Here is a 27381-nt window from a genome sequence, read left to right on the forward strand (position 1 = left end):
TTCCTCCTCACAGCAGGCTGTGAGCTCAGCAGTAATTGACCCCTCAGGAATTTATTTGCATTTCCTCCTCAGCTGGGGCCCTTCCCAGACTCAGAATAGGACCTCTGCCTGGTTACAGCGGACATCATCAGGCCCCAGTGGACGTGTCGGGATGAGCTCAGTGAGATTCTCAGGGCAATGGGTAACTCCTGCAGGAACATCCGCAAGATTAAGCTGAAGGTGGTGGACCTAAGGTGGCACTAACTTGTGCCCAGCAGTGTAAATTATTGAGAGCACGTGTGAGGTGGAAAACTGTTGGGATAAACACAGTAAGCTTCTCGTGGATCTGAAATGTCTCAACTTGTTGAGACTCTGAATTGGATGTGATTTGATTGAATTGGAAAAGTATAATTAAAAAAAACACAGTAAGCTTCTCGGCCTTTTGGCTAAGATCAAGTGTAGTATCGACATGCTGTACTTGGTTGAAGTCATTGGGTTACATTTTAGCTTAATTTGAAGCAATTTTTAAAAGCGGCATCTCGGCCTTTTGGCTAAGATGCAAATGAGATCAAGCCTTGGAGGAGGTGCAATGTCTGCTCCTATCAGCTTGGATCATGTAGATCAAGCCCAAGACAGGAGGTGAGAGCCCTGTCTTGTCAGCTTGGATCGGGAATGTCTCAACTTGTTGAGACTCTGAATTGGACTTGATTGGATTGAATTGGAATAAAAAAAACACAGTAAGAAGTCTCACAACACCAGGTTAAAATCCAATAGGTTTATTTGGTAGCACAAGCCACAAGCTTTCGGAGCACTGCCCCTTCATCAGGTAAGTGGGAGTTCTGTTCACAATCTCCACATCATAATTGTTGGGATGACAGAGCCTCCACACGGATCATATCTCAATTGCATTGCTCCCTCAAGAGTGCTGTTGGTGCAGAATTTCAAACACAGCTTGTTTTGCTTATAGGCAATGCCTTACTTTGGAGCTGATGATTTTGGACACTGCTCTGTAGTGCCAGCCGGATGCCAAAACTGTCCACACTGAGCTGAAATGAGCGAGTGCGGAATGGGCCACAACGTGGGGAGCTATATTGAACCCCGCTGGAGTGAGCCATTCCTGGCGGGGATGGGGGGGAGAGGCTAGCGAGCCCAGACACTTCAGTCCTGGCCCCGGTAATGATATTAAAGTTGTATGGTAATAAAATTACCATAATGTATGCAGCTCCGTGCAGACTTCTGGTGTGGAGCTGATGGTGCCGGAAATCCGGCTGCTGGAGCCTCGCGGAGGCCGTGGCGCCCATGGGGGAGCTTGCGAAACAACCTCCACTCGAATCTCCTGGTCTGCTTGTGCTACAAAAGCAGCGCAGAGGGATGGGAGAATTGCCCTCGATATTGTTGTAATAAAAAGGTAAATTATTTTTTGAAACTCCTGCTGAAAAAAGAACCAGCGTGATTTACCTCAATTTTTACGCGAATGTTTTTGGGAGAATCGCCACCCATTGTCCTTAAAAATCAAGCTCACAATTGCCAGCCAACATTAGCCCAATCAAAGTTCATTACTGAGCAGCATGTGATAAGTTTAACAAATTAATACCGTATGGTCAGTTCTCTCATCACATCTCACAGCAATATTAAAACCAAAAAAGCTTTCTGTGACATTTTCATCCAAAGAATGAGGGAACTGATAGTTGGTATTTCTGGAAAAATAGTACAGACTGCAAAACCGAAAGCCACCAATCTATAAAATAACGTGAAAGCTAACGTCATACACAGCAGGCATTCTGGAAGGAACTTGGAAATGTTTGAATGTAATGAAAATATTTAGTGAGGTGTTATTTTAATTAGCTGCAACTTCTCATTAGATTCAACACTCTGTGTAATTATAATAGGCCCCAAATAAACCTACCGAATACTCCATGTGTCAGAATGTTATTATCTAGCGCTAATTAACTTTTAGGACATTATCTATAATTAATTATCGAAGTTAGACTCAATTTGCATCTGCAATGTCAAGACTTTTAAGTTGTATTGGCAGATACAGAGGGGAGATGGTCACGGAGTGGTAATGTCACTAACCTAAATTATTCAGAGAAACCAGGCTAATGCTCTGGGGATACGAGTTCAAATCCCACGAGATGGCAGCTAGTGAAATTTGAATTCCTTTAATTAATCATTAATTAATAAAAATCTGGAATTGAAAGCTAGCCTCAGGAATGGTGACCATGACAGCTATCACCTTTCTTTTGTAAAAGCCCATCTGGATCACTATGTCCTTTAGGAAGGGAAATCTGCTAATCTTAACTGATCTGGCCCACATGTGACTCCAGCGCCACAGAAATGTGACCGACTCTTAACAGCTCTCTCGCCATCCATTCATTTGTACCAAAACGTTAGAGAAAAGTTAATAGTATCCATAGAGTCCTACAGTGCAGAAGGAGGCCATTCAGCCCATCGAGTCTGCACCGACCACAATCCCACCAGGCCCTATCCCCATAACCCTATGCATTTACCCTAGTTAGTCCCCCTGACACAAGGGGCAATTTAGCATGGTCAATTCACCTAACCTGCACATCTTTGGACTGTGGGAGGAAAACCACGCAGACATGAGGAGAACATGCAAACTCCACACAGACAGTGACCCAAGCCAGGAATCGAATCCAGGGCCCTGGTGCTGTGGGACAGCAGTGCTAATCACTGTGCCACCATGCCGCCCACTCAGAACAACTTCAGAAATTCCTCCCTGAATATAGCTCTGTTGTCCTCTATTGTTCGGTCATCAAGATTTTGTAGAAGGCCTAGTCCTGAACACATTGCCCTGCTAAGCAGAGAAATGTGCTGGTTCAGTAAGATGTGAAGAGTTTAATGAATTTCTTTATCTTCACGCCTAATGGTTGTAGTGACCTGATTGTTCACTTTGAGGTGTTTGCACTCCCCCCGCCCCTCCCCACCCACCCCCCACCCCTCAACCCGGCTCTTGTAACTTTATTTCAGGTGATTAGATTTCTACTTTCTTAAACCAGTTCTGAAGCTAGTCAATTGGTCCGATCAGACTGTGACCCCCTCCTTGACCTTCCAACTCTACAGACCAGAACTGCTGACTGGGATCTTTCATTTCTCCGAGGAAATTTTCAGGAAATGCTTATTTCCAATTTCTTGGACTTCAAAGTCTAAGGGAAGGCAGTGGCCTAGTGGTATTGTTGCTGGACTAGTAATCCAGAGACCCAAGGTAATGCTTTGGGAACCCAGGTTCAAATCCCACCAAGGCATATGGTGACATTTAAATTCAATAAAAATCTGGAGTTAAAAGTCTAATGATGATCATGAAACCATTACTGATCAATGTAAAAACCCATCTGGTTCACTAATGTCCTTTAGGGAAATAAATCTGCCATCTTTACCTGGTCTGGCCTACATGTGACTCCAGAGCCACAGCAACGTGGTTGACTCTTAACTGCCCTCAAGGATGGGCATTAAATGCTGGTCCAGCCCACATCCCATAAATGAGTAAAAAAATTGTTGGAAGCTTTTCCCAGCTTTCTTCCTTTAAATTGTGCTTGAGATCTGGAGAATTGTTTAAAATGTGAGGTCTTGCCACAGAGAAAGTGTTTAGCTACATTTACTGGACAGTCCTCATAGCAATGTTGCCTTTTGCATTAGGTAGAAGGGTTCTTGGCATCACTTTGACGGTTTTGTGGGCTTTTTAGTGGACAACTATGGGCCTCCATACTGGATCGACCCCTCCTGAGCGGAGGCACTTACAATGTGGTCTTCAGCAAATACAAGACATGGCCATCCCCGATAAATAAGGAAACCCAATGATGATTTTCTTTTAATAATTCATCGCTAAACAAGGAAACCACAGAAGGAAGTTATGTGAATGCTAACCATGTCCTAATATCTTATAATCCCATTTTCTTCCAGTAAAATTAAAAAATTAAAAATGATCACATTTTAAGGACATCTTTATGCACCTTGTACAAAGTTCCTGGGATTCAAACTCTGCTCTTTTTAACAGTGCACTGCCTAATGCATCTGTGTCAAATCCCTGTGTGTAATCCTCTAATGAAGTCACTAACCTGCTTATTTTCACTGGGTTAACAACTTTATTAAAGCAGCACTCAGAGGAATTTGATGTGAAAGCACTAACAATACTGTACGGAGCAATTTGAAGCCCTGTGTGCCCAGTCCTGTCAAGGACACGATCACAATTTATCTCTTTTACAATTGTCCCCACAATATATTATTTTGTTCAGTGAAAAACAATTCACGTGAATGCAGCAGCAAAACAAACAGACTCTAAAATATTGGTCCCAAGGATCTGTCCTGGGAGAGGATTGTTTTAAACAAATAGACTATCAGCAACTGTAGGCAACTAAAAGGCTTCCTGTGTTCTACAAATATAAGCGCAGCTCACAAAATGATCTCAAGAGAAAGTCAAGAAGAATAAAGAAGAAAAGATAAATATTTTAATGTTATAGGGGTGAACGGGAGTTTGGAATGTGATTGAATGAGTCAAGTGAGTAAAGCCTGGGAACTACAGACCAGTGAGCCTAATATCTGTAGTGGGTAAGTTGTAACAAGGTGTTCTGAGAATCAGGATCTACAGGCATTTAGAGATGCAAGGACTGATTAGGGACAGTCAGCATGGCTTTGTGAGTGGAAAATCATGTCTCACAAATTTGATTGAATTTTTTGAAGGGGCAACCAAGAAGGTTGATGAGGGCAGTGCAGTTGATGTTGGCTTTAGCAAAGTCTTTGACAAGATACTGCATGGTAGGCTGTTGCATAAGGTTAAATCTGATGGGATCTGGGTGAGGTAGCCAATTGGATACAAGCGCAGCTGGAATATCTCGTCCTTAGTCCTTTTTCTTTATCTATCCAGCTCCGTTAACTTTGTCAGAATGCATTTGATGAATGCATTTTGAAATCCTCACTAATTTTATCTTGTTTTGTGGATTCTATGGGTTTGCCAGTTGCTCAAGGATTTGGATAAAGCTGTTTCCATCAGGAGGAATTTAACTCCCAGCCGGGATGTTCCAGAAAGTCATTCAGCTGATAATAAGGACCAGCACAAACTACGTATGAGATGATAGTGGGATGGGAAATGATTTGTTTGATACCAGCTTAGCGGTTTAATGAGAGCTGGACTGGTTGACCATCATCACTTTTGCTGGGGTGGCAAAAGCGTGCAGAGGTGATGAAATGTCAGGGCATTGGCCTGACATGCTGCTTTCTTCAGTTTGCCTGCCTCCCTCTAAAGCCACTCCCGCATAGCTGGGAGAATTCTGACCTTAATCTGCTTTTTATTGACTGACTCTAGCTGTTCTGAACTCTCAGCTCATTGCTAAAACTGGGATCTCCACAGGACCTCCATAGCAAACTGATAGTATTTGCATATCGATCTCAGCTGCAGTACTGGGACTAACTCAGCATGGACTCAAATCGAACAAATAACATTAACATTAGAGATAACGTACTAATAAGATGTTAACATATCCCTGCATCTCTTGTACTCTATCTAAAGTCATCACATTAAGAACTACACTGTTCCTGATACAGAAAGTAGCTGCTAACAGGAAAACAAGTCAGGAAAAATAGGAAAAATTTGTAGACCATTATTTAAATGGTGTTAGATTGGAAAATGTTGACGTATAAAAGGACCTGGGTTCCCTTGTACAATAAGCAAGCATGTAGGTGTATCAAGCAGTTAGGGAAGGCAAATGGTATGTTGGGCATCATTGCAAGAGGTGCCCCACAAGGCTGTGTCCTCAGCCTCTTACTATACTCCTTATATACTTATGCCCATTTGGCCAAATTCCCCTGCAACTCGATTTTCAAGTTTGCTGATGACACCACCAGATTTCAAACAATGACGAGGCGGAGTACAGGAAAGAGATAGAGAATCTGGTGAACTGGTGCGATGACAATAATCTCTCCTTCAATGTCAGCAAAACGAAGGAGATAGTCATCGACTTTAGTAAGCGTAGTGGAGGACATGCCCCTGTTTACATCAATGGGGATGAAGGGAAATGATCAAGAGCTTCAAATTTCGAGGTGTCCAGATCACCACCAACCTGTCCTGGTCCCTCCATGCCAACATTATAGTTAAGAAAGCCCACTAACACCTCTACTTTCTCAGGAGGCTAAGGACGTTTGGCATGTCAGCTACAACTCTCATCGACTTTTACAGATGCACCATAGAAAGCATTCTTTCTGGTTGTATCACAGCTTGGTATGGCTCCTGCTCTGCCCAAGACCGCAAGGAACTACAAAGGGTCATGAACGAAGCCCAGTCCATCACGCAAACCAGCCTCCCATCCATTGACTCTGTCTACACTTCCCGCTGCCTCACAAAAGCAGCCAGCATAATCAAGGACCCCATGCAGCCTGGATATATTTTCTTCCACCTTCTTCCGTTGGGAAAAAGATACAAATGTCTGAGGTCATGTATCAACTGACTCTTCCCCGCTGCCATCAGACATTTGAATGGACCTATCTCATACTAAGTTGATCTTTCTCTACACCCTAGCTATGACTGTAACACTACATTCTGCACCCTCTTCTTTCCTTCTCTATGAACGGTATGCTTTGTCTGTATCATGCACAAGAAACAATACTTTTCACTGTTTACCAATACATGTGACAATAATAAATCAAATCAAATCAAATCAAAGGACTTGAGTACAGACACTGGGTGGTCTTCCTACAGTTGTACAGGGCCTTGGTAATGAAGTGGGAAAAATATACAGATGGGTACACATAAAATGGCTGCCTGGCACATAAACAGTCACCTGGGAAAGAGACATTAAACAGGCACTGACTTTCAGTACAGACAGCCACCTGAGATCAAAACATAAAGGACAGACAGCGATTCAAAGTTAAACATGCAGGAATCAAATCCTACAGGAAGCCAGCCAGGGCTTGAGGCACTCTTTAGGATAATGACAATAGGGGTAGATAACGTGATTAGCTACAGGTGGGATCAGGAATACATAACTGCAGGAAAACCAATTACTGTAAATTACTATATGAATAGACCGAAACTAAAACCATTGATGGTCACTGACGAAGGAAATGTATCCATTCATAGAACAATGCGATGTTAACATGCTTATGTCTGTATCTGTCTGTATTTGTCTATAGCGATGTGTTAACAATCAATCACCTACTTGATTACAACGATGTGATAATGGCTAGCTGTCCGGTCCATCTATTGTGTAAAGGGTATAAAGATGGACCGCTCCTATTGACTCATTGATAGAAGGTTTGCTGCTTGTTAGTGCCTTTTCTCCATGAAGCTTCCTTAAAATAAAACTGTATTCTTGAAACCTTCAAGCCTGACTCAGTGGTACATTTCCCACAACAGTAATAACACACCTGGAGTATTGTGTGCAGTTTTTTTCTCCTTAACTAAGAAAAGCTCTACTTGCCATAGAAGACGTGCAGCGAATGTTCACCAGACTGATTCCATGGATGGCAAGATTGTCATATGAGGAAAGATTGGGTGAACTGGGTTTACATTCACTGGAGTTTAGAAGAGTGAGAGAGGATCTTACTGAAATGTATAATATTCTGACAGGGCATGGTAGCCTGGATGCAGGGTTGATCTTTCCTCTTGCTGGAGTCGTCTCTAACCAGGGGTATCTCTTTCCCATATTCGTACTGACATTTTGCCAGAAATATTCAAACCAAAATTCAAAACTGCTCTTCTCTCTCCACCACCACCACCTCCTCCCCACACCCCCACCCCAACTCCCCGTCTACATGACCCATCCTCTTGCTGTCTTTCAGATGAAATGTCAAAGTCACGGAAAGTCAACACTGACTTTGTGAAATTAAGTTCATAGCTCCTTAGATCTATGAACCTGTGCAGAATCCAGTGGAGTTGAATTGATTGTTCTGTTTGCCTGCATCAACAGATTGAAGTGATAATCTGAACTGATTATGAGCATTATACTTGTGACTGTGAACAGAGTTGATAATGAATTCACATTAAAATGGGATATTGTCACTGGATGGAGCATAACATTTATTCATTGTGTTTTAACAGCAGGCTTACAACCCAGTTCTAATGTGTAAACCTGTTTATTCTGAGTGAAAAAATAACAAGAGATTAAAAGCATACCATGCAGAAGAGAGGCAGATATAATGTGAGAAACTGTAAAGAAGATGAGAGAATCATGGATTTCTGTAGGCATCAGGGTAGAGAGGAGATAATGGGCCGGAACTTCCTCGGAGTGGCAATCAATGTCCGATTGTCATTCCACTCCTAGTTATTTACCTGAAATCCAAATTGTGCAGCATTCCCCCAGTGTCAAAGGGCAGCTCAGTTGATGAGAAGGAATATGCGCCCCATTCTTACAGCACCATCTGCTGTGAAGCAGCTAAGTTTAAGGTTGACTGATGCTTCAAGATGTTTGACGGGCCAAGAAGAAGGTAAGTGTATATGATAAATGGGAGGATTTGATGAGGGCGGGTTTCGGGATGGGCCTAAGGGGTCAAAGGGTTGAGCTTTGGTGGGGTTTCAGGTTTCTGGTGGGGGGGGGGGGGGGTGGGGGGGGGGGGTGACATTGGGCTTTGACAGTGGGTGTTTGGGTCTAGGGGGAATACTCAGGTATGCACCTTCCACATGTCCTTTCAGGTTTGGGTATTCTAGCGAGTGCTTCAGAAATTGGGGTTGTACTTAGGACCTGTCAGCTCTGTCGAAATGTGAGGATCGCTTTGTACCTAAGTCCATCCTTGAGAAGCTCTTTGATGCTGTATATTTTGGGCTTGGCTAGCAGACTTTTCTGGAGTGCTTCCATGGGAACGAAGGTGATCATCAACTCAACAACTCTACCTGCTAGTTCCAGATTTTACCCTTTTCTCTGCACCTGCTGTCAAAGTGGTCTATGGACTCTCCAGGCTTTTGTCAAAATCACGTGAACTCTAGGTGATGAATACAGAAGTTTAACCTGATTCTGAACTTTCAGTGCCATCCATATCTTTTGTCCATACCTTAGCTCTTGCAAAGAACAAAGAAAATTACAGCACAGGAACAGGCCCTTCGACCCTCCAAGCCTGTACCGACCATGCTGCCCGACTGAACTAAAATCCCCCACCCTTCCCGGGACCATATCCCTCTATCCCCATCCTATTCATGTATTTGTCAAGACTCCCTTAAAAGTCACTATTGTATCTGCTTCCACTACCTCCCCCGGGAGCGAGTTCCAGGTACCCACCACCCTCTGTGTAAAAAACTTGCCTCATACATCTCCTTTAAACCTTGCCCTTTGCAACTTAAACCTGTGCCCCCTAGTCATTGACTCTTCCAACCTGGGAAAACGCTTCTGATAATTCTGATGTGTTCAGCCTGTGTAGACCTTCATTGCCAATTGCTAGGTGAAATCTTTATGGCTTGCTGGTGGGTTCAGACACACCTGAATCATGCTCTGTATAGGTCAGCTGCATTCTAACTCAAACTGTGGCATTTTGTACATTCTAACAATATCCCTTTGAACTTCCTTTCACTGCAGTAGCTGGGATGACTGTCACTGTAACTTTTGTGCTCTTTTCTGAAGCTCCAGCCACGAAGATGAATGGTGGCAGGAATGCACCACGGTGCCGTGCCATTTTTACTTTTTATTCAATTCATTTGTCAACAACTCCCAATGTCACCTGTTATAATCGCAACCTTCTCTTTGCCCAATTGTTACGACCTTTTGTTGTTTTGACTCTCCCTTGCTTACTCTCAATCCCGCTAACTCCCTGGTCCCTCACCTTTCCTGACTCAGCTAGCCTGGTGCTGGTCCTCTCAATGCACTGTCCCACTCACAGAACTAGCAAGACTATGCATTGCAATCTCAACAAGAGGGATCCGTTTGTTTACCAGCTCTTTGACTGAGCACATGCTCAATGCCTCGTCTCCAAAGCATTTTCTTTGCAGTCACCACGTTGTGTTTTTAACAATCCCTGATGCTGCAATGGGTTGCAACCTGACCAAACCATTCAGGGTTTTCACATGCTGTGCAGCATAAACTAACACTGCTCACCCTGTTAGGACTGTACTTAATCTTCTTTCATCCTGGCCATCATATTGTGGCTTTTCTTAAAGATGTCCATTAGCCGCCACCATTGTCATTTCAAAGGAACCATTGCTGCACACCATGTCTTGTACTTATGATATAAGTCTTTGAGCTTATTTGCTGTATAAGATACAGGACACAAATCACTCCAGAAGGATTGGGTTGACACTCTGTTGGTTCATATCATAAGGGTTGGCACATGGAAACATTCTATTTTGTTATAAAGCTTGGAGCACGAGCAGTTGTTGTTTGCTCTGCTGCTTAAACAAAAAGTGAAGCTGAAACTGGAATACGTAATACAGACATCACTTCCCTTTCGGTAATGTATAGGAGATACACTCATTTCTTTAAAGGCTTATTATAAAACCACGCACTCCGGTCCCACCACTGAATAACTTTCCACCACTGGAAGATTACGGCCAAAGAACCAATTGCAGGCAAACAGGAAAATATAGATAAAGGCATGTGAGAGATGAAACACAAGGAAGAGAAAAAGAGGAAAAGACAAAGCAAAAGGAAGAGGATGAAACAAAGTGAATGGGCATCTCATAAAGGAACAGGTCCAGGAAGAAAAAGATGCATGTTATCTCAAATAAGATTATATGTTAATAAATAAAGGAAGCGTTTTTTAAAAATTCATTTGTGGGACATGGGTGTCACTGGCTGGCCAGCATTTATCGCAACAGACACCTCCAGACGCTGAAAGATGCCCTCATAAGAACAGGATATGGCGCTAGACTCATTGATCAACAGTTCCAACGCGCCACAGCGAAAAACCGCACCGACCTCCTCAGAAGACAAACACGGGACACAGTGGACAGAGTACCCTTCGTTGTCCAGTACTTCCCCGGAGCGGAGAAGCTACGGCATCTCCTCCGGAGCCTTCAACATGTCATTGATGAAGACGAACATCTCGCCAAGGCCATCCCCACACCCCCACTTCCTGCCTTCAAACAACCGCACAACCTCAAACAGACCATTGTCCGCAGCAAACTACCCAGCCTTCAGGAGAACAGTGACCAAGACACCACACAACCCTGCCACAGCAACCTCTGCAAGACGTGCCGGATCATCGACACAGATGCCATCATCTCACGTGAGAACACCATCCACCAGGTACACGGTACATACTCTTGCAACTCGGCCAACGTTGTCTACCTGATACGCTGCAAGAAAGGATGTCCCAAGGCATGGTACATTGGGGAAACTATGCAGACGCTGCGACAACGGATGAATGAACACCGCTCGACAATCACCAGGCAAGACTGTTCTCTTCCTGTTGGGGAGCACTTCAGCGGTCACGGGCATTCGGCCTCTGATATTCGGGTAAGCGTTCTCCAAGGCGGCCTTCGCGACACACGACAGCGCAGAGTCGCTGAGCAGAAACTGATAGCCAAGTTCCGCACACACAAGGACGGCCTCAACCGGGATATTGGGTTTATGTCACACTATTTGTAACTCCCACAGTTGCGTGGACCTGCAGAGTTTCACTGGCTGTCTTGTCTGGAGACAATACACATCTTTTTAGCCTGTCTTGATGCTCTCTCCACTCCCATTGTTTTGTTTCTTAAAGACTGGATTAGTTGTAAGTATTCGCATTCCAACCATTATTCATGTAAATTGAGTCTGTGTCTTTATAAGTTCTGTTTGTGAACAGAATTCCCACTCACCTGAAGAAGGGGCTTAGAGCCTCGAAAGCTTGTGTGGCTTTTGCTACCAAATAAACCTGTTGGACTTTAACCTGGTGTTGTTAAACTTCTTACAGCATTTATTGCCCATCCCTTGTTGCCTGAGGGCAGTTGAAAGTCAACCACATTGCTGTAGCTCTGGAGTCACATGTAAGCCAGACCAGGTAGAATCACAGAATCCTACAGTGCAGAAGGAGGCCATTCGGACCATCGAGTCTGCACCGACCACAATCCCATCCAGGCCCTATGCCCATAATCTCATGCATTTACCCTAGCTAGTTCCCCTGACACTAAGGGGCAATTTAGCATGGCCAATCCACCTAACCCACACATCTTTGGACTGTGGGAGGAAACCGGAGCACCCAGAGGAAACCCACGCAGATACAGGGAGAATGTGCAAACTCCACACAGACAGTGGTCCAAGCTGGGAAATGAACCGGGTCCCTGGCACTGTGAGGCAGCAGTGCTAACCACCGTGCCACCCTAAACACTACTCACTGAGCAGACAAGCAGCTGATCATTTTAGCAGTGGTGGGATTTGAACCCACGCATCCTCAGAGAATGGAGCCTAATCCAGCGCCTTAGACCATTTGGCCACACTACCACTAAGGTAAGGAAGGCAGATTTCCTTCCCTAAAGGACATTAGTGAACCAGATGGGTTTTTCCGATAATTGACAATGTTTCAGGGTCATCAGTAGATTCAGAATTCCGGATTACTTTTTATTTAATTAAATTCACATTCCACCACCTGTCATGGCTGAATTCAAACCTCGGTCCCCAGAACATTATCTGAGTTTCTAGATTAATAGCCTAGCGATAATACCACTGGACCATCACTTTCCCTTATCGCCTTCTTAATTGAAGGTTGAACTTCTAAGAAGTATTTGAACTTTGTACTCTGTGTTCCAATAGCATTGATGTACAGGTACAACACATTCAAGTGACGAGTTTCTTGAAGGATTTGTTTCAAGAAATACTCATAATTGCTTCATTTAACAGAAAAAATTATATTTAAATCAAGTGATTGCTTAGCATTAGTGATAACTTCTGCAAATATCAGGGCAAGTTTGTTTTGTAGAAATATGTTGAGAGAGAATAACTGTTCATTGATTCTTTGTCAAAGTGTCACTGAGGTGTTTCTTGTGACCTGGAATCAGTAAACTGTTTTTGTCAGCTTCCTATCTTCAGATTTCATAGCCTTCCTTGATATTGTGACAATACGATCAATTCGCCGTTGTCAGCGAGATTTTGTTTGGGTTAGTGTCTACCTCAGTTCCCGTGATGTGCTGCAATTTTATCTTCATGAAGGAACGTAGTTACAATGATGCATTTGACCGGTTTGCAAGTATACTGATAGAATTGAAGTAGTACACAAGGCAGGTAAATAATCACAGCGTTTCACACCTTCAATTTACTGCTGAGCCAGGTTCAAAGCTGTTTCCAGGTCTGATCTGTGCATCAGAATACTAACTTGGCCCTCTTGATTTTCACCAGCAGCTTTTGGTCATCAATAGTGACGTAGTGGTAACTAGTAACCCTGAGAACCAGGCAGATACACTGGGGACACAGGTTCAAATCCTACCACAGCAACTGGTGGAATTTAAATCAGTTAATAAATCTGGAATATAAAGCCAGTGTCAGTCATGGTAACTGCTGTTGATTGTTGTAAAAACATATCTGATTCACTAATGTCCTTTCAAGAAGGCAATCTGCCATTCTTATCCAGTCTGGTCTTCATGTGACTCGACCAATAACAATGTGACTGACTCTTAACTGCCCTCTGAAATGGCCTAGCAAACCATTCAATTCAAGATATGGAGATGCCGGCGTTGGACTGGGGTGGGGCACAGTAAGAAGTCTCACAACACCAGGTTAAAGTCCAACAGGGTTATTTGGCAGCATGAGCTTTCGGAGCGTTGCTCCTTCATCAGATGAGTGGAGAGTTGGGTTCAAACAGGGCATATATAGACACAGGCTCAATTACAAGATAGTGATTGAAATGTGAGTCTTAACAGGTAATCAAATCGTTACAGGTTCAGACAATGCGAGTGCAATTCAAGGGCAATTAGGAATGGGCAATAAATATAAGCCTTACTAACGATGCCCTCATCCCATGGAAGAATGAGAGAAAATCACTGAACTCTGAATCACTGAACTGAGAAGGACATCAGTGCAGACTTAATGAACAAAATGGCATGTTTTAGAGTTTCTATGATTGTTCATCTGTCTGGGTTTACAAAGATGTGCTATTTCTATGAGTAGGCAGCATGGTGGCACAGTGGTTAGCACTGCTGCCTCACAGCACCAGGGACTTGGGTTTGATTCCTGGCTTGGGTGCGGAGTTTGCACATTCTCCCTGTGTCTGCGTAGGTTTCCTCTGGGTACCCAGGTTTCCTCCCACAGTCCAAAAATTGCGCTGGTTTGCGACATTAGTCATGCTAAATTCTCCCTCAGTGTACCTGAACAAGTGCCGGAGTGTGGCAACTAGGGGATTTTCACAGTAACTTCATTGCAATGTTAATATAAGCCTACTTGTGACACTAATAAATAAACTTTAAACTTTAGGTAGCTTTGATATGGCCAGATGTAACCTGTGGTAGTAAGACTTGTGTGTTGTCATTACAGGGTCTTAAATTCCACTGCCACTAAATATATGCCGTAAGTGGCCAGCATGGAACCATCATTAAACAGCCTCTGCGATTCTTTATGTTAACCACAGTTTGAGCTATTTCTGACTAGGAATATCGCATTGTAGACACAAATTAAGGCCTTAGTGAGATCTCTGAAGTTCGTTCCTGTGATCTCTGAAGTTTGTTCATGATTGTACTCAAGGCCTGAACCAGATTATCAAAACGCTTTCTCGACCTTGGATCTCCATAGGATGACAATTTTCATAGGCTGAGAGCATTTGTAAACTGACAGCATTCATAAAAGACGGTCTCTCCAGCTGAAGATTTGCATAATTGAGCTTGCCAATTATAGTCACTGATGTAGTTTTTCGCTGAATGGTAGATTACTGTGTGCATAATGTTTTCTCCATCCTTTGAAACAAAATGGATAAAGGGTTCAGAGCAGAGAAACCTGGCTTTATATGGGCGTAGATCATTGAATGTGGCAGGACAAGTTAAGAGAGTGGTTAATAAAGCATACAGCACCCTCGGCTTTATCAATAGAGGTGTAGAGTACGAAAGCAAGGGAAGATATGTTAAACTTGTATAAAACATTGGCCTCATCTGGGGTATTGTGTCCAGTTCTGGGCACTACACTTTAGGAAGGATGTGAAGACATTGGAGAGAGTGCAGAAAAGATGAACAAGAACGGTTCCAGGGATGAGGGATTTCAGTTGTGTAAATTGGTTGAAGAAGTTTTCCTTGGAGAAGAGAAGGAGATTTGATGGAGGTGGTCAAAATCGTGAGGGGTCTGAACAGGGTAAATACTGAGATACTGTTCTGAATGGTAGAAGGATTAAGAACCAGATGTTATTAAGGATGGAAAATAACTGGCAAAAGAAGCAATGGTGACATGAGGAGAAGCATTTTCTCACGGTGAGTGGTTAGGATCTGGAATACACTGTGTGAGAGTGTGGTGGAGGTCATTCAAGAGGGAATTGGATTATTATCTAACAAGGAAGAATGGCAGGGCGATGGGAAGAAGGCAGCGGAGTGGCACTAGGTGAAATGCTCCTTCAGAAAGCCAGCACAGGGACAAGGGGCTGAATGACCTCCTGCTGTGCTGTAACAATTCTAGGATTCATTCTATGATCCTATGATAAATGAGCATGATTGCTCTACACACTCCAGGCAGCTGCCTCTAAGTGTGAAATAGATACGTCAAAGTGGAAAACAGGTGCATGTAAGTGCATTCTCCTGGCATTATTAAAGGACAGGCAGCTCAGGGGACCTCTGCCCGCGATACGCTGGCTCATCAGCACTGACGTCTGCTGCATTGCCAGATGTGCCTCTTCTTTCACATCACTGCGTAATGCTGGGAAGGTGTCAATTGCTGGGTTGCTGCTTAGTGCCAGTGTGATAATTACAGAGGAAGCTTGATGAATAATGGTGTTTAGGATCCTTCAGCAGGCTGCTGGCCTTACTCCATGGAAAAGAAACCAAAATGATATCTGACCAGGATCTAAGTCTACTCACAACTCACAATTTGCTTTTTCAGTACATGGTATAGAGTCATAGAGTCATAGCCTTACAGTCATAGAGTCATAGCCTTACAGCATAGAAAGAGGCCCTTCAGCCCATCATGCCCTTGCTGGCTGTCAAGCACCTATCTGTTCTAATCTTATTTTCCAGCACTTGGTCCATAGCTTTGTATGCTATGGCATTTCAAGTGCTCATCTAATTTGTTAGAGATGTGCAGTTTCCATTCATATATTGATGTAAACTATCGGTGAAGGTTTTTTTAGACTGAGCTGTCAATGTTATTTAATGGGAATGTTCTTCAGAGAATCAGGCAGAGGTTGGACAGGTACATGGATAGGAATGGTTTCGATGGACACTTTCGATGGGACTAGTTCAGTTGAGGAAACCTAGTCAGCATGAACGAGTTGGACTGAAGGGCCTGTTTCCGTGCTGTATATCTCTATGACTCTATGAGATCAATGTGCCTGATTAATGACTGCAAAGTCATGGAGTGCTGTAATCGGAAATGATGATCTTCACACCTTACTGTCCAAACTGTGCAACCACTGAGCAGAATTGTGCAGCCCCCTCAAGGCAGAGGCAAAACTGGAAACTGAGGTGCACCATTCACAACTCCATTGACTTCAGCAGAACCGGAAGCTTCTGCCGGTGGGAGGGGCCTGAAATTCTGTCCAATGAGTGAGAGTAAACATCAGGAAAAGAGACTCAAATTGACCTTGTGCTGCTTAGTATCAGTAACATTCGATTAATTTGATGTGATGTATATCAAAGGGTTCATCATCCCTTCAGCCACACACCTCAATGGCCTCAAGACTAATGAGTATTTCTCCTGATGAACTTCACCATCCGTTCTTTCTTGGCCCTCCCATTCCACTGTAGGCTTGTCCCAAGGCAGAAACGCAAGATAAAAATATTCACCAGGTTAATTAGACATGTGGGAGATAATATTGCAAGAACCTGTTCCCTCAACAGCGGATATGGAAAAATCACAGGTACATTGCCAGCAACTTTCTAATAAGCACTGCGAATAGATGAAATCCCCACTGTACATGCTCACTCAAAATTCCTGCCACTGCATTTTCATTTAGTCAGCTGCTTGTACAATGGTTTGCCAGAGGGATAATGTCACTGGACTGCTAATCTAGAAGCCTGGGCCAATGTCTTAGAGACAAGGGTCCAACCCCATTGTGGCAAGTGGAAGAATTGAAGGCTCTTCTCAGTAACGGTGACCACAAAACTATCACCGATTATCATAAAAACCCATCCAACTTTAGCGAAAGAAATCTGCCATCTTTACGTGGTCTGCTATGTGACTCCAGACCTATAGCAATGTGATTGACTCATAACTGAAATGGCCTGACAAACCAGTCAGTTCAAGGGGAATCATCATCTTTTGAAAAAGCAATTTAACTGGCACAGAAATGCAATAAAGTCGTAATTAAAGCCAAGTCATGATTGGCTGGGTTACTTCGACAAATGAAACAAGCTCAGTAAGTGTAACAAAGCTGACAAAAAAAACAGATCACATTGTAAACTCCAGAATTGCATTCCTAGCCTGCCGCTTGTCAAAGTATCAAAACGAGAAAATATCAACAATTTCAAAAGAATGGGACAGATGAACTTGAACATACAGAACCATGAAGTAAAAACATATTTTAAATAGCTGTATCGAAATTTGTGTCTCTCTCACCTGCAAAATGTTGCTGTACAATGTGACAAAGTATTATCACCTACATATCCTGATGTAAATGTCTATGTTATAACAATTTAACAGGTTGGTAAAGAAACTAGGATGCAACACAGCCAAGCGGAGTAAATAGCAATTGAGTTTGCCTGCGTGAACAATTTGGTCATTTGCATTATCTGTCACATGTACACAGAATACCAATTATAGTAAATTAAGTTTGTGACACTTTGCTAGTGGAAGGCAATGCAGTGTTGCAAGTGCATGTTGTTAAAACAGCACCAAAAGGAATGTAAATGTGATTGGCCATTTATTTTTTGGTATCACTTCAACACTTGGGCAGCTTGCCATGTATTGGAAAAGTGCTGGCAGTGAGAATGGCTCCAGTCAGACTATTTCATTAGAGTTATATTTGGGTGTCTATCTGTCCATAGATCAAAACCTTTCTCACAGTACTTACACTGTGTCATGGACTTGAGCATAAATCATTAAACACTTACTGGAAAATACAGAAGCAAAGCTCCAAAAAGAATTGTCTCCAGCAACACCAAACCTGACGCTCTGATACTCTGAAAGAAAAAGAAACAAATTCACATAGTTGTTAGAGATCGCTGTGAACAGGTTTACAAAAAATGGCACCTAATGCAAAATAACAATTTACAAAAAAGATTCTAATGTGCCTGTGAAGAAACATCAACTTGTCCATGTTCAATACTGTGTTTAATTTAGATTAAGAGCCATATTATGAAATAGTGTGAATAACAAAACAAGATACTGACAAATCATATCTACCGTGTCCAACTTGTCACTTTAAGGAGAAAATACACAGCACTAGAATTTCCTGATATTCTATGTTTTTCATTTCTTTTGGATTTTTTATCCTGTATTCCTGTTGACAACCACCTTTGCTATTTTAAAACCAGGACGATAAATTGGATAAGGACCAAAAGCAGGGATTGCTATGTATGATGAACCTGTGGCCACTAGTTGCAATGCAGGAAGCATGCAAACCTCACGTCAACTTCTCATTTATGTGAATGCAGCATTCAACCCAGTACAAAACATGCAGTTGAGTGGCTGCGCACTTGAGCAAGGGGTGGACAATTGTTAGAAGCGAGAACAAGTTCAAGCTAGCCTATGCTACTTGAAGCAAACCTAAACAGGGCAGGTGCATTTTGGCTTGAGAAGGGGTTAACTTCACTGCAAAAGTCATTTGTACCTTGGAAATACACAGGGACGGTTCAACATGGCAGAGAGTACGTACGGGCTTCAATGTTCTCTGATGCAGCTCTGGAGTTCTTGGTGGAAGAGGTGGACAGGAAGAGAGAGAGGTGCTCTATCCACATTGAGGCAGGGAGGCCCTCAAGGCAAACTTGGAGTGGTCAGTGTCAGGGGTGAAAGGATGGGTAATCTGTCCCTCTGTAAAATCCACCCCAATGACGCACTTCCCTCTCTCTTGTAGGACAGTGATGCAGATAAAGACTGGCACTGTTGCATGTCCTTATCCCAAAGGTGGACCTGATGCTTGCCATCACTGCAGTGACTGAGGCTGTGGCCAGCAATTGGGTTGAAATGTCTAAACATTCCTACCAAAATCTTCTTCTCACATCCCACCAACCCTCTTCAAACACACTCTTGTGATTTATGTAAGCACACACCTCTTGTTTTCCCTCTCTTCCTTTGCTGCAACCTTAGCCTTGTAACTTTCACCAAGGTTGTCAGCAAGTCAGGCAGTGGTATCGGGACGTGAAATGCAGAGAAGAAGAAACTGATGATGAAGAAACACCATTACTCAATCGCACACCAGCTGAGCTAGAGATACTTAAGAAGGTAGGAAAGAGGTGGAATCTCCACATTTTGAGTCACCAGGCATAAGGGCTGCAGGCGGGCCAGTGGACTAGGTGGCGCTGTTGCCAGCTCGCTGGAGGGTGAGGTCACTCAGGAGACCTATTGCAAGGAATCCAGATGGGGAGTTCAACATGGCGGTGCATAGATAAATACTGATGGGTATCTACAAAGGTGGTGGTGTACTGGCAGGCCTGTGTTGGAGGAGCTTGGGGAAGTCTGGCACAAACTTGGCACATGGCCTTTTGCAGAGTTTGGAGCCCGATCTTCCTAGCCTGTGGTGGTGGTGGCATGTGCAGACCTAACCATGCTGCAGCATCTGATGGCCAGTATCTCAGCTTCCATTTCCACATAAGCTACCCAATGTTTGAATGCTGCAGCGGAAGCTCAGGGTAAAACCAGGAAAATGCCACACAAGTTCAGACTGTTATCATCATGGCTGCCGATGCCAGGGTGGGAAGGGGTTTGTGCTGTATTACAGCAGTTCAGCAAATTGCCCTCCAACAGATTAAAATATTTCTTGAGGTGTGTTATGTATGTTGGGGCATAGCGCCTTAAAGGGAACAGGTCATGTGACCTGGGATGTGGGATGAGCTCATCGGGAACTGCCCTGAGACAGCAGTTGTCGTTTGGAGTGCGGAGCAAGTAAGACGGAATAAAGTTCTGTGTTCCCTGATGCCTGGCTGTGGAATAGTTCTTGAGGGGATCCCTCAGTACTAAGGAATATAACAAGGTGTTGCCCTGGGGAAGTGACAGTGGCTCTGGGGACCTGCTATCCGCTCTCAGCATGACAACATTTGCCCTTCCAACACCGTCACTTCTCCAAACAATCAGCCCAGTGCCGGCTATGGTGTCCATGCCAAGTTCATGCTGCTTGAAGCTGGGGTCTCCGGGGCCACAGTTGTAGGACGTCACCCTGAGAGGCTATCTGCAGTGCCACCCACTGCAAACCACCAGCCACACTGCGACCACTGGCATAACACTGGATAGAAGCACTTGGAAAGGAGAAGGCAAACAGGATGCAGGTATGAAAGGAATGCACAAGGTCGATTAGCTGACTTCTGATGCAATATTGAATGGTTTGCTTAATCAAGTTGATTTGGAATGAGTTGTTTTGTGGAGTCTTTTTAATGTGGCCAAGTGGTGATGGTCCTTAATGGAGACAAGGTTGAATGGGGAATTGGGAATGTGCTCAGTGGTACCATTGTCAGATGAGACGATCACAGTCAGTTGGCAGGAATGGTGATACCTCCTCCCTTCTCCTCTTCCCCATTCTCCTCAGCTGCTAGCTGTAAACCTGTTGCGGGGTCTGTAACCTCATGGTGCGTTTCTCCAGGATGCAGCAGCGAGACCATGATGAATCGTAATGCATGCTGTGAAAAGTACTGCAGGGCTCCTCCAGAATGGCCCAGTCATTAAGCTTCCCGGTGGTCAGCTCGATGGCATTTTGGACAGCGGCACATCTCTCATTATTTGCATGGTGCCTGTGCGTGCTTTTGTAATACATCTGAGTCATGAGGCAAGTGGTCAGTGGATTGTCCTTGTTGCACAGTCTGGCTTGTCAGGGTGGCTCAAATATGGATGGCACAGCTGGTGTAGAGCAAAGGCATTATGTTTACTGCCGGGATATGGGTCATTTCCCTGCATGATGTGCATGCACACCAACTGTACATTAGGGAGTCAACCCCACTTGTGTGCAGTATCAATGTTTCTTTAATTTGTGCTGAGTGGTTCTTTAAGATTGTCACACAATCATACGTGCACGCATCTTAAAGGAAACATTGGTTGTGTGCAGTCATTTGTTCTCTGTGTGGGAAATTGCAAATCGCTGAGTGATGGCAGACCTGCACAGCTTAGAGGGAACACTGAGTGACACCCTGCACCATGGGGTACCCATTATCCCAACAAAGTCCTGTATATTTTCCACTTTCCTCCCTCTGGTCAGAGAGAAAGCAATGTATTCGCCTCTTCTGGCATGTAGAGTGTCGATCAGCTCTGGAAAATGGAAGATATTAGAAATGTTGCCTGCTGCAGCCTGGAAGGAATCCCAACACTAAGGCACTTGTGGTCACGGTAATATTGATTGTCACTGGCAGCGTTGACTACCTCCTGTTCTGAGTGGCAGGTCTGCCCGGAACAGCTGGCAAACTTCAGCGAGTGCCTCTTTTGTAAAATGGAGACAGGCTGCACTTTGCTCTTCGCTGACAGAGAAGGAAGAGAATTGTTCCCTGAAGATGGTGGGAGGTATGACCTCCCTCTGAGAGCCCTGCTTCCCATCCTCTCAGCAAGTGGCTCGTCCGGCTGTGAACTGCCTCTGCTCGTTTGCCCTGTGGTGCCGCAGACCGAGAGCGACAGTAGCTACTGGGAGCGAGTGTTCTGAGCAGAATCCTTAAAGGCAACACCACTCCTTGTAACATTCACCCAACTTTAAACAGCAATGCAAATCTCACAGTATTTTCAGAAACTCAGACAGAGCCAGTAGTAATCAATCATCAACTACAGTGAAAGTAATTGATGCTTCTTTTAAATAGCACTGGTGGAGTGTTCCTCCTGCTGCTGAAAGCATTTTTAAAATTCATTCATGGTATGTGGCCATCGCTGGCTGGGCCCACATTTATTGCCCATCCTCAATTGCCCTTGAACTGAATGGTTGGCTTGCTAGACCACTGAAGAGGACATTTAAGTGTCAACCACATTGCTATGACTCTGGAGTCACATGTAGGCCAGACTGAGTAAGGACGGCAGATTTCCTTCCCTAAAGGACATAAGTCATAGAATCATAGAATCCCTACAGTGCAGAAGGAGGCCATTCGGCCCATCGAGTCTGCACCGACCACAATCCCACCCAGGCCCTACCCCCACATATGGGGAGTTGGTGGCAGAGTGATGTTGTCACTGGACTAGCAATCCAGAGTCCCAAGTTAATCCTCTGGAGACCCAGGTTCAAATCCCACCATGGCAAATAGTGAAATTTGAATTCAATAAATTCAAATGGAATTAAAAGTCCATGGAACCATTGTTGATTGTCATAAAATCTCACCTGGTTCAATATTTAACCTGGCCAATCAACCTAACCTGCACATCTTTGGACTGTGGGAGGAAACCGGAGCACCCGGAGGAAACACTGTCTGTGTGGAGTTTGCACATTCTCCTCGTGTCTGCGTGGGTTTCCTCCGGGTGCTCCGGTTTCCTCCCACAGTCCAAAGATGTGCAGGTTAGGTTGATTGGCCAGGTTAAAAATTGGACCAGGTGAGCTTTTATGACAATCAACAATGGTTCCATGGACTTTGAATTCCATTTGAATTTATTGAATTCAAATTTCACTATTTGCCATGGTGGGATTTGAACCTGGGTCTCCAGAGGATTAACTTGGGACTCTGGATTGCTAGTCCAATGACAACATCACTCTGCCACCAACTCCCCATGTTTAGCAAGTTCCCTGCAAGTTCCCCTCCAAGCCACTCACCATTCTGACTTGAAAATATATCATTGTTCCTTCGTAGTCGCTGGGCCAAAATCCTGGAGTTCCCTCCCTAACGGGTCAACCCTCAGAATGTGGACTGCAGCGTTTCAAGAAGGCAACTCTCCACCACCTTCTCAAGGGCAACCAGGGATGGGCAATAAATGCTGGCCAGCCAGCGACGCCCATGTCCCATGAAGGAATTTTAAAAAGCTGTGTGAGGTTCAGAGAGGACATTAGCTGGAGTGTTGAGGTCGAAGATGGCACGTTTGCAGTAAAATCAGCTGCCACAATCTGTTTACTCCTCATACTTCCAATTCAGCCTCCTAATGCCTGTGCTAACAGCCTCACCAAAATGGTGTCCGGCATTAACAACACCGCAAGTGTGCTACCCAAAGTGACATCCAAAGAGCTAAAATTCAGTCCAAATCTCTATGGTATGCATCTTAAAAGTAATTGGACTTGTCAATTTCCATTCCTGAGATTCCTGAGTGTAAAGGTCCGAGATGCATGAAGAAAACATAATGGCTTTTCACGAAAAAAATCACAGCACGTTCAAAATATATTCAGGGAGACGGTGGAACAGTGACCTTTGGAGGAACCAAACGCAGCAGCAGGATTTACATAGCATGCCCAAACGTTTTATTACAATTAAGTCAATGCAAAAAAAAATTAGTCAGAGTGTAAAATGAGGCTAAAAAGAAAGGGTCAAAGCAGAGGGAGATCCTAATTTTGAAAGCTGGCATGTGATCAGATTACATCATGTTTATAGAAAGTCAATTTGCATCAAATGTAAAATTCTCTCGGTTAAAAAGTCACTGAAAAGAGGGATTCAAACTCCCAGGCAGAAAGCCAATGGAATGTTAGGGCAGTGGTAGTGACTTTTGCTTCAATGGTCCCTTTAGAATGCATTAATGCAAACAGGATTTGATGTTTAATTCCAGCTTCAATGGGCTTGGGTTACTAAAATTAGAATTAAGCCAATGCAAGTCATCTCCTTCAGCCTTACTTTAATGCATCAATCCTCAAGTTATAAATCTTTAAAGTCTGAGAATTGTTAACAGGTAACAGGTTGGGAATATGTAGTTCCACAATTCCTGGTGCATGTATAACTAAATGTGGGTCATGTCTCTGTCTCCATCACTACCAAGGTGGGTGCATTGAAATAATTAGATGGATGTTTATATCAATTCTTTCTGGTTGTTTTCACTATCTTCTACAGAAACAAATTCCCCTAACTGCTCAATATTCAAACATTCATTCTGCATTTACAAAAAATGAGGCATTTATTTCCATATATGTCCACCATCTACAAGGTACAAGTCAGGAGTGAGAAATGCCTCAGTGTCATGGCTTTTAATCACAGAATCCCTACAGTGCAGAAAGAGGCCATTGGACCCATCAAGCCTGCACCGACAACAATCCTACCCAGGCTCTATCCCCATTACCCCACATATTTATCTTGCTAATCCCCCTGACACTAAGGGGCACACCTTTCAGACCGTGGGAGGAAACTGGAGCACCTGGAGGAAACCCACACAAACACGGGGAGAAAGTGCAAACTCCACACAGACAGTCAACCAAGGCTGAGAATCGAACCCGGGTCCCTGGCGCTGTGAAGGGAGCAGTGCTAACCACTGTGCCACCGTGACGCCCAACAGTTTTCTGAGAGAAGAGGCAAGAGTTTTACCAACTTAACCAAACTGACACTTTTAAAAGAAAAACGTGCATTTATATAGTGCCATTCATGACCATCAGATGCCTCAAAGGCCTCACAGCCAATGAAGTACTTTTGAAGGCTATTGTAATTTGACATGTAATTGCTGTTATAATGTAGGAAACACAGCAACCAATTTGTACATAGCAAGTTTTCTGGTTAGAAAGCCTGAGTTTAATGTCAAAGAGCATGGAAGAGTCCAGCGCCAAATGGATTTCTGCAGGTCTTAGAACCCATTTGTCCAGCATGAATAGGGTGGCCAATTCCATTTGCACATTTATCCAGAAGTGGACTACTGTCCACTCGGGTACAGCTCCAAGAAGCTCGACAACAGCCAGGAAAATGTTTCATTGGCATCCCATCCACCATCTCAAACATTAACTCCCTTTAATGGACAGTAACAGCAGAGTGTACCATCTACAAGATGAAGTGCAGTAACTTGTCAAGGCTCCTTTGACACCATCTGCTAAACCCATGATCTCTACCACCGAGAAGAACAGCGGCAGCAGGCTCATGTGGAATATCACCATTTGCAAGATCTCCTCCAAGTCACGTGCCTTCCTGATTGGGAACTATTCTGCTGTTCCTTCACTGAGTCAAAAACCTGGAACTCCCTTCTAAACAGCACTGTGGGTGCACTGGCACCACGTGGCAATTCTATGAACTCACTTTCAATGGCCAAGGCACTCCTCCAGGAATGACACTTATCACAGGTATCAAAACCAAAACATGGTCCTGCGAGAAATAAACCCCATTGTGTGTTTCATGAATCTCTACAGTACAGAAGGTGGCCATTCAGCCCATCGAGTCTGCACAGACTCAATCCTACCAAGCATCCCACACTCCCACCCTGTCCCTGAGACCCAATGTATTTACCCCATAAATCCTCCTAACCTTTACATCCACGTAACCAGCACATCTTTGGACAGTGGGAGGAAACCGGAGCACCCGGAGGAAAGCCACGCAGACACAAGGAGAACTTGCAAACTGTATACAGTCACTCAAGGCTGGAATATGAACCCGGGTCCCTGGAGCTGTGAGGCAGCAGTGCTAACCACTGTGCCACCATGCCACCCAGGTTTTGGGTGGTGCATTGACACTTGGTGCTGATGTCTGCCCTGGAAGAAGGTGCTGGTAATGAAGGTCCACACTACACAATGTTCTGCTAGCTGTTTGATTATGTATGTCTGTTAACTGTGCACCAGTAGTCAAGCATTGGCTTGGTCACTGAGAAGTAGATACTGAAAGAGCAGCAAGCTGGAGCATGAGCGAGCAAACATTTAAAAATGTGCTTGTAAATAAAGCCACTTGGCCCATCTACAATCTGCAACAATCAGGGCATATACCTATTAATATTCACAGCACCACCCTACACTCACATATTTAGCACTGCTGCCAGCCTCACACCCACATCTCGGCTTGGCAGCTACACACCCAGGCAGATTACAAGAGCATTGCCACTCTCCTAGGGTGCTGCCTCAGTAATCCTGGTAATCTGCTGTGAGACTCTGCAAGTGCCTTTGCATGCTGTAATCCAGAACCATGAGGGCAGCAGTGTGAGATTCCACTGCAGCACTCAGACTCTGGCTGGCTTTTGCTTGTGCTGTAATGCAAGCTGAGATCAGGGCTGTCAGATACTACATGATGGTTGGGTCTACAAATGTGCAAATGGAATTCCTTCCAAGCTGCCAAGAATGGGTTCCAAGGTCTGCGCTAATCCTTTTTGGTGCTGGACTCTTCCACTTGCTTTGACATGAAACACAGGCTTTCTGGCTGGTTGTGGGAGGTTGCCATGCACAAATTGGTTGCTGTGTTCCCAACATTAAAACAGTGACAAGTCTTCAAAAGCACTTCACTGGTCGTAAAGCAGTTTGAGATATCTGATGGCCATGAAAGAGCCCTTATAAATACAAGCCTTTCTTTTCAAAGTGTCAGCTTGGTTTATTTGGTCATTTCTTTTGCCACAGTTTCAGAAGATTGCTGATTAAAAGCCACTGGACAGTCATGGAGTCATAGAGGTTTACAGCATGGAAACAGGCCCTTCGGCCCAACTTGTCCAAGCCTGCCCTTTTTTTAACCCCTAAGCTAGTCCCAATTACCTGCATTTGGCCCATATCCCTCCATAGCCATCTTACCCATGTAACTGTCTAAACCCTTTTTAAAAGACAGAATTATACCCGCCTCTACTTGTACCTCTGGCAGCTTGCTCCAGACACTCACCACCCTCTGTGTGAAAAAATTGCCCCTCTGGACATTTTTGTATCTCTCCCCTCTCATCTTAAACCTATACCCTCTAGTTTTAGACTCCAATACCTTTGGGAAAGGATATTGACTATATAGCTGATCTATGCCCCTCATTATTTTATAGACCTCTATAAGACCACCCCTCAGCCTCCTACGCTCCAGAGAAAAAGTCCTAGTCTATCCAGCCTCGCCTTATAACCCAAACCATCAAGTCTTGGTAGCATCCTAGTAAATCTTTTCTGCACTCTTTCTAGTTTAATAATATTCTTTCTATAAGAGGGTGACCAGAACTGTGCACAGTATTCCAAGTGTGGCCTTACCAATGTCTTGTACAACTTCAACAAGACGTCCAAACTCTTCAATGTTCTGACCAATGAAACCAAGCATACTGAATACCTTCTTTACCACTCTGTCCACCTGTGACTCCACTTCCAATGAGCTATGAACTTGTACCCCGAGATCACTTTGTTCTATAACTCTCCCCAATGCCCTACCATTAACTGAATAAGTCCTGCCCTGGTTCGATCGACCAAAATGCATCACTTCTC

General features: G+C 44.1%; 1 protein-coding gene and 1 non-coding gene across 2 annotated transcripts in view; one reads left to right on the plus strand and one right to left on the minus strand.

Moving 5' to 3' along the window:
* gpr158a (G protein-coupled receptor 158a) overlaps nucleotides 1-27381 on the minus strand; it is a 512094-nt gene that overhangs the window by 161170 nt on the left and 323543 nt on the right. Inside the window, exon 5 of the mRNA XM_078200264.1 lies at nucleotides 18068-18136. Within this exon, the coding sequence (XP_078056390.1) occupies nucleotides 18068-18136 (69 nt within the window). The remainder of the gene's footprint in view (nucleotides 1-18067; nucleotides 18137-27381) is intronic.
* Nucleotides 406-604, plus strand: LOC144482192 (U2 spliceosomal RNA). Its single transcript, XR_013495904.1, has one exon. It is a non-coding gene; the product is annotated as a U2 spliceosomal RNA (small nuclear RNA).

This window comes from Mustelus asterias, chromosome 2 (genome assembly GCF_964213995.1).
Source record: "Mustelus asterias chromosome 2, sMusAst1.hap1.1, whole genome shotgun sequence".
NCBI lineage: Eukaryota > Metazoa > Chordata > Chondrichthyes > Carcharhiniformes > Triakidae > Mustelus > Mustelus asterias.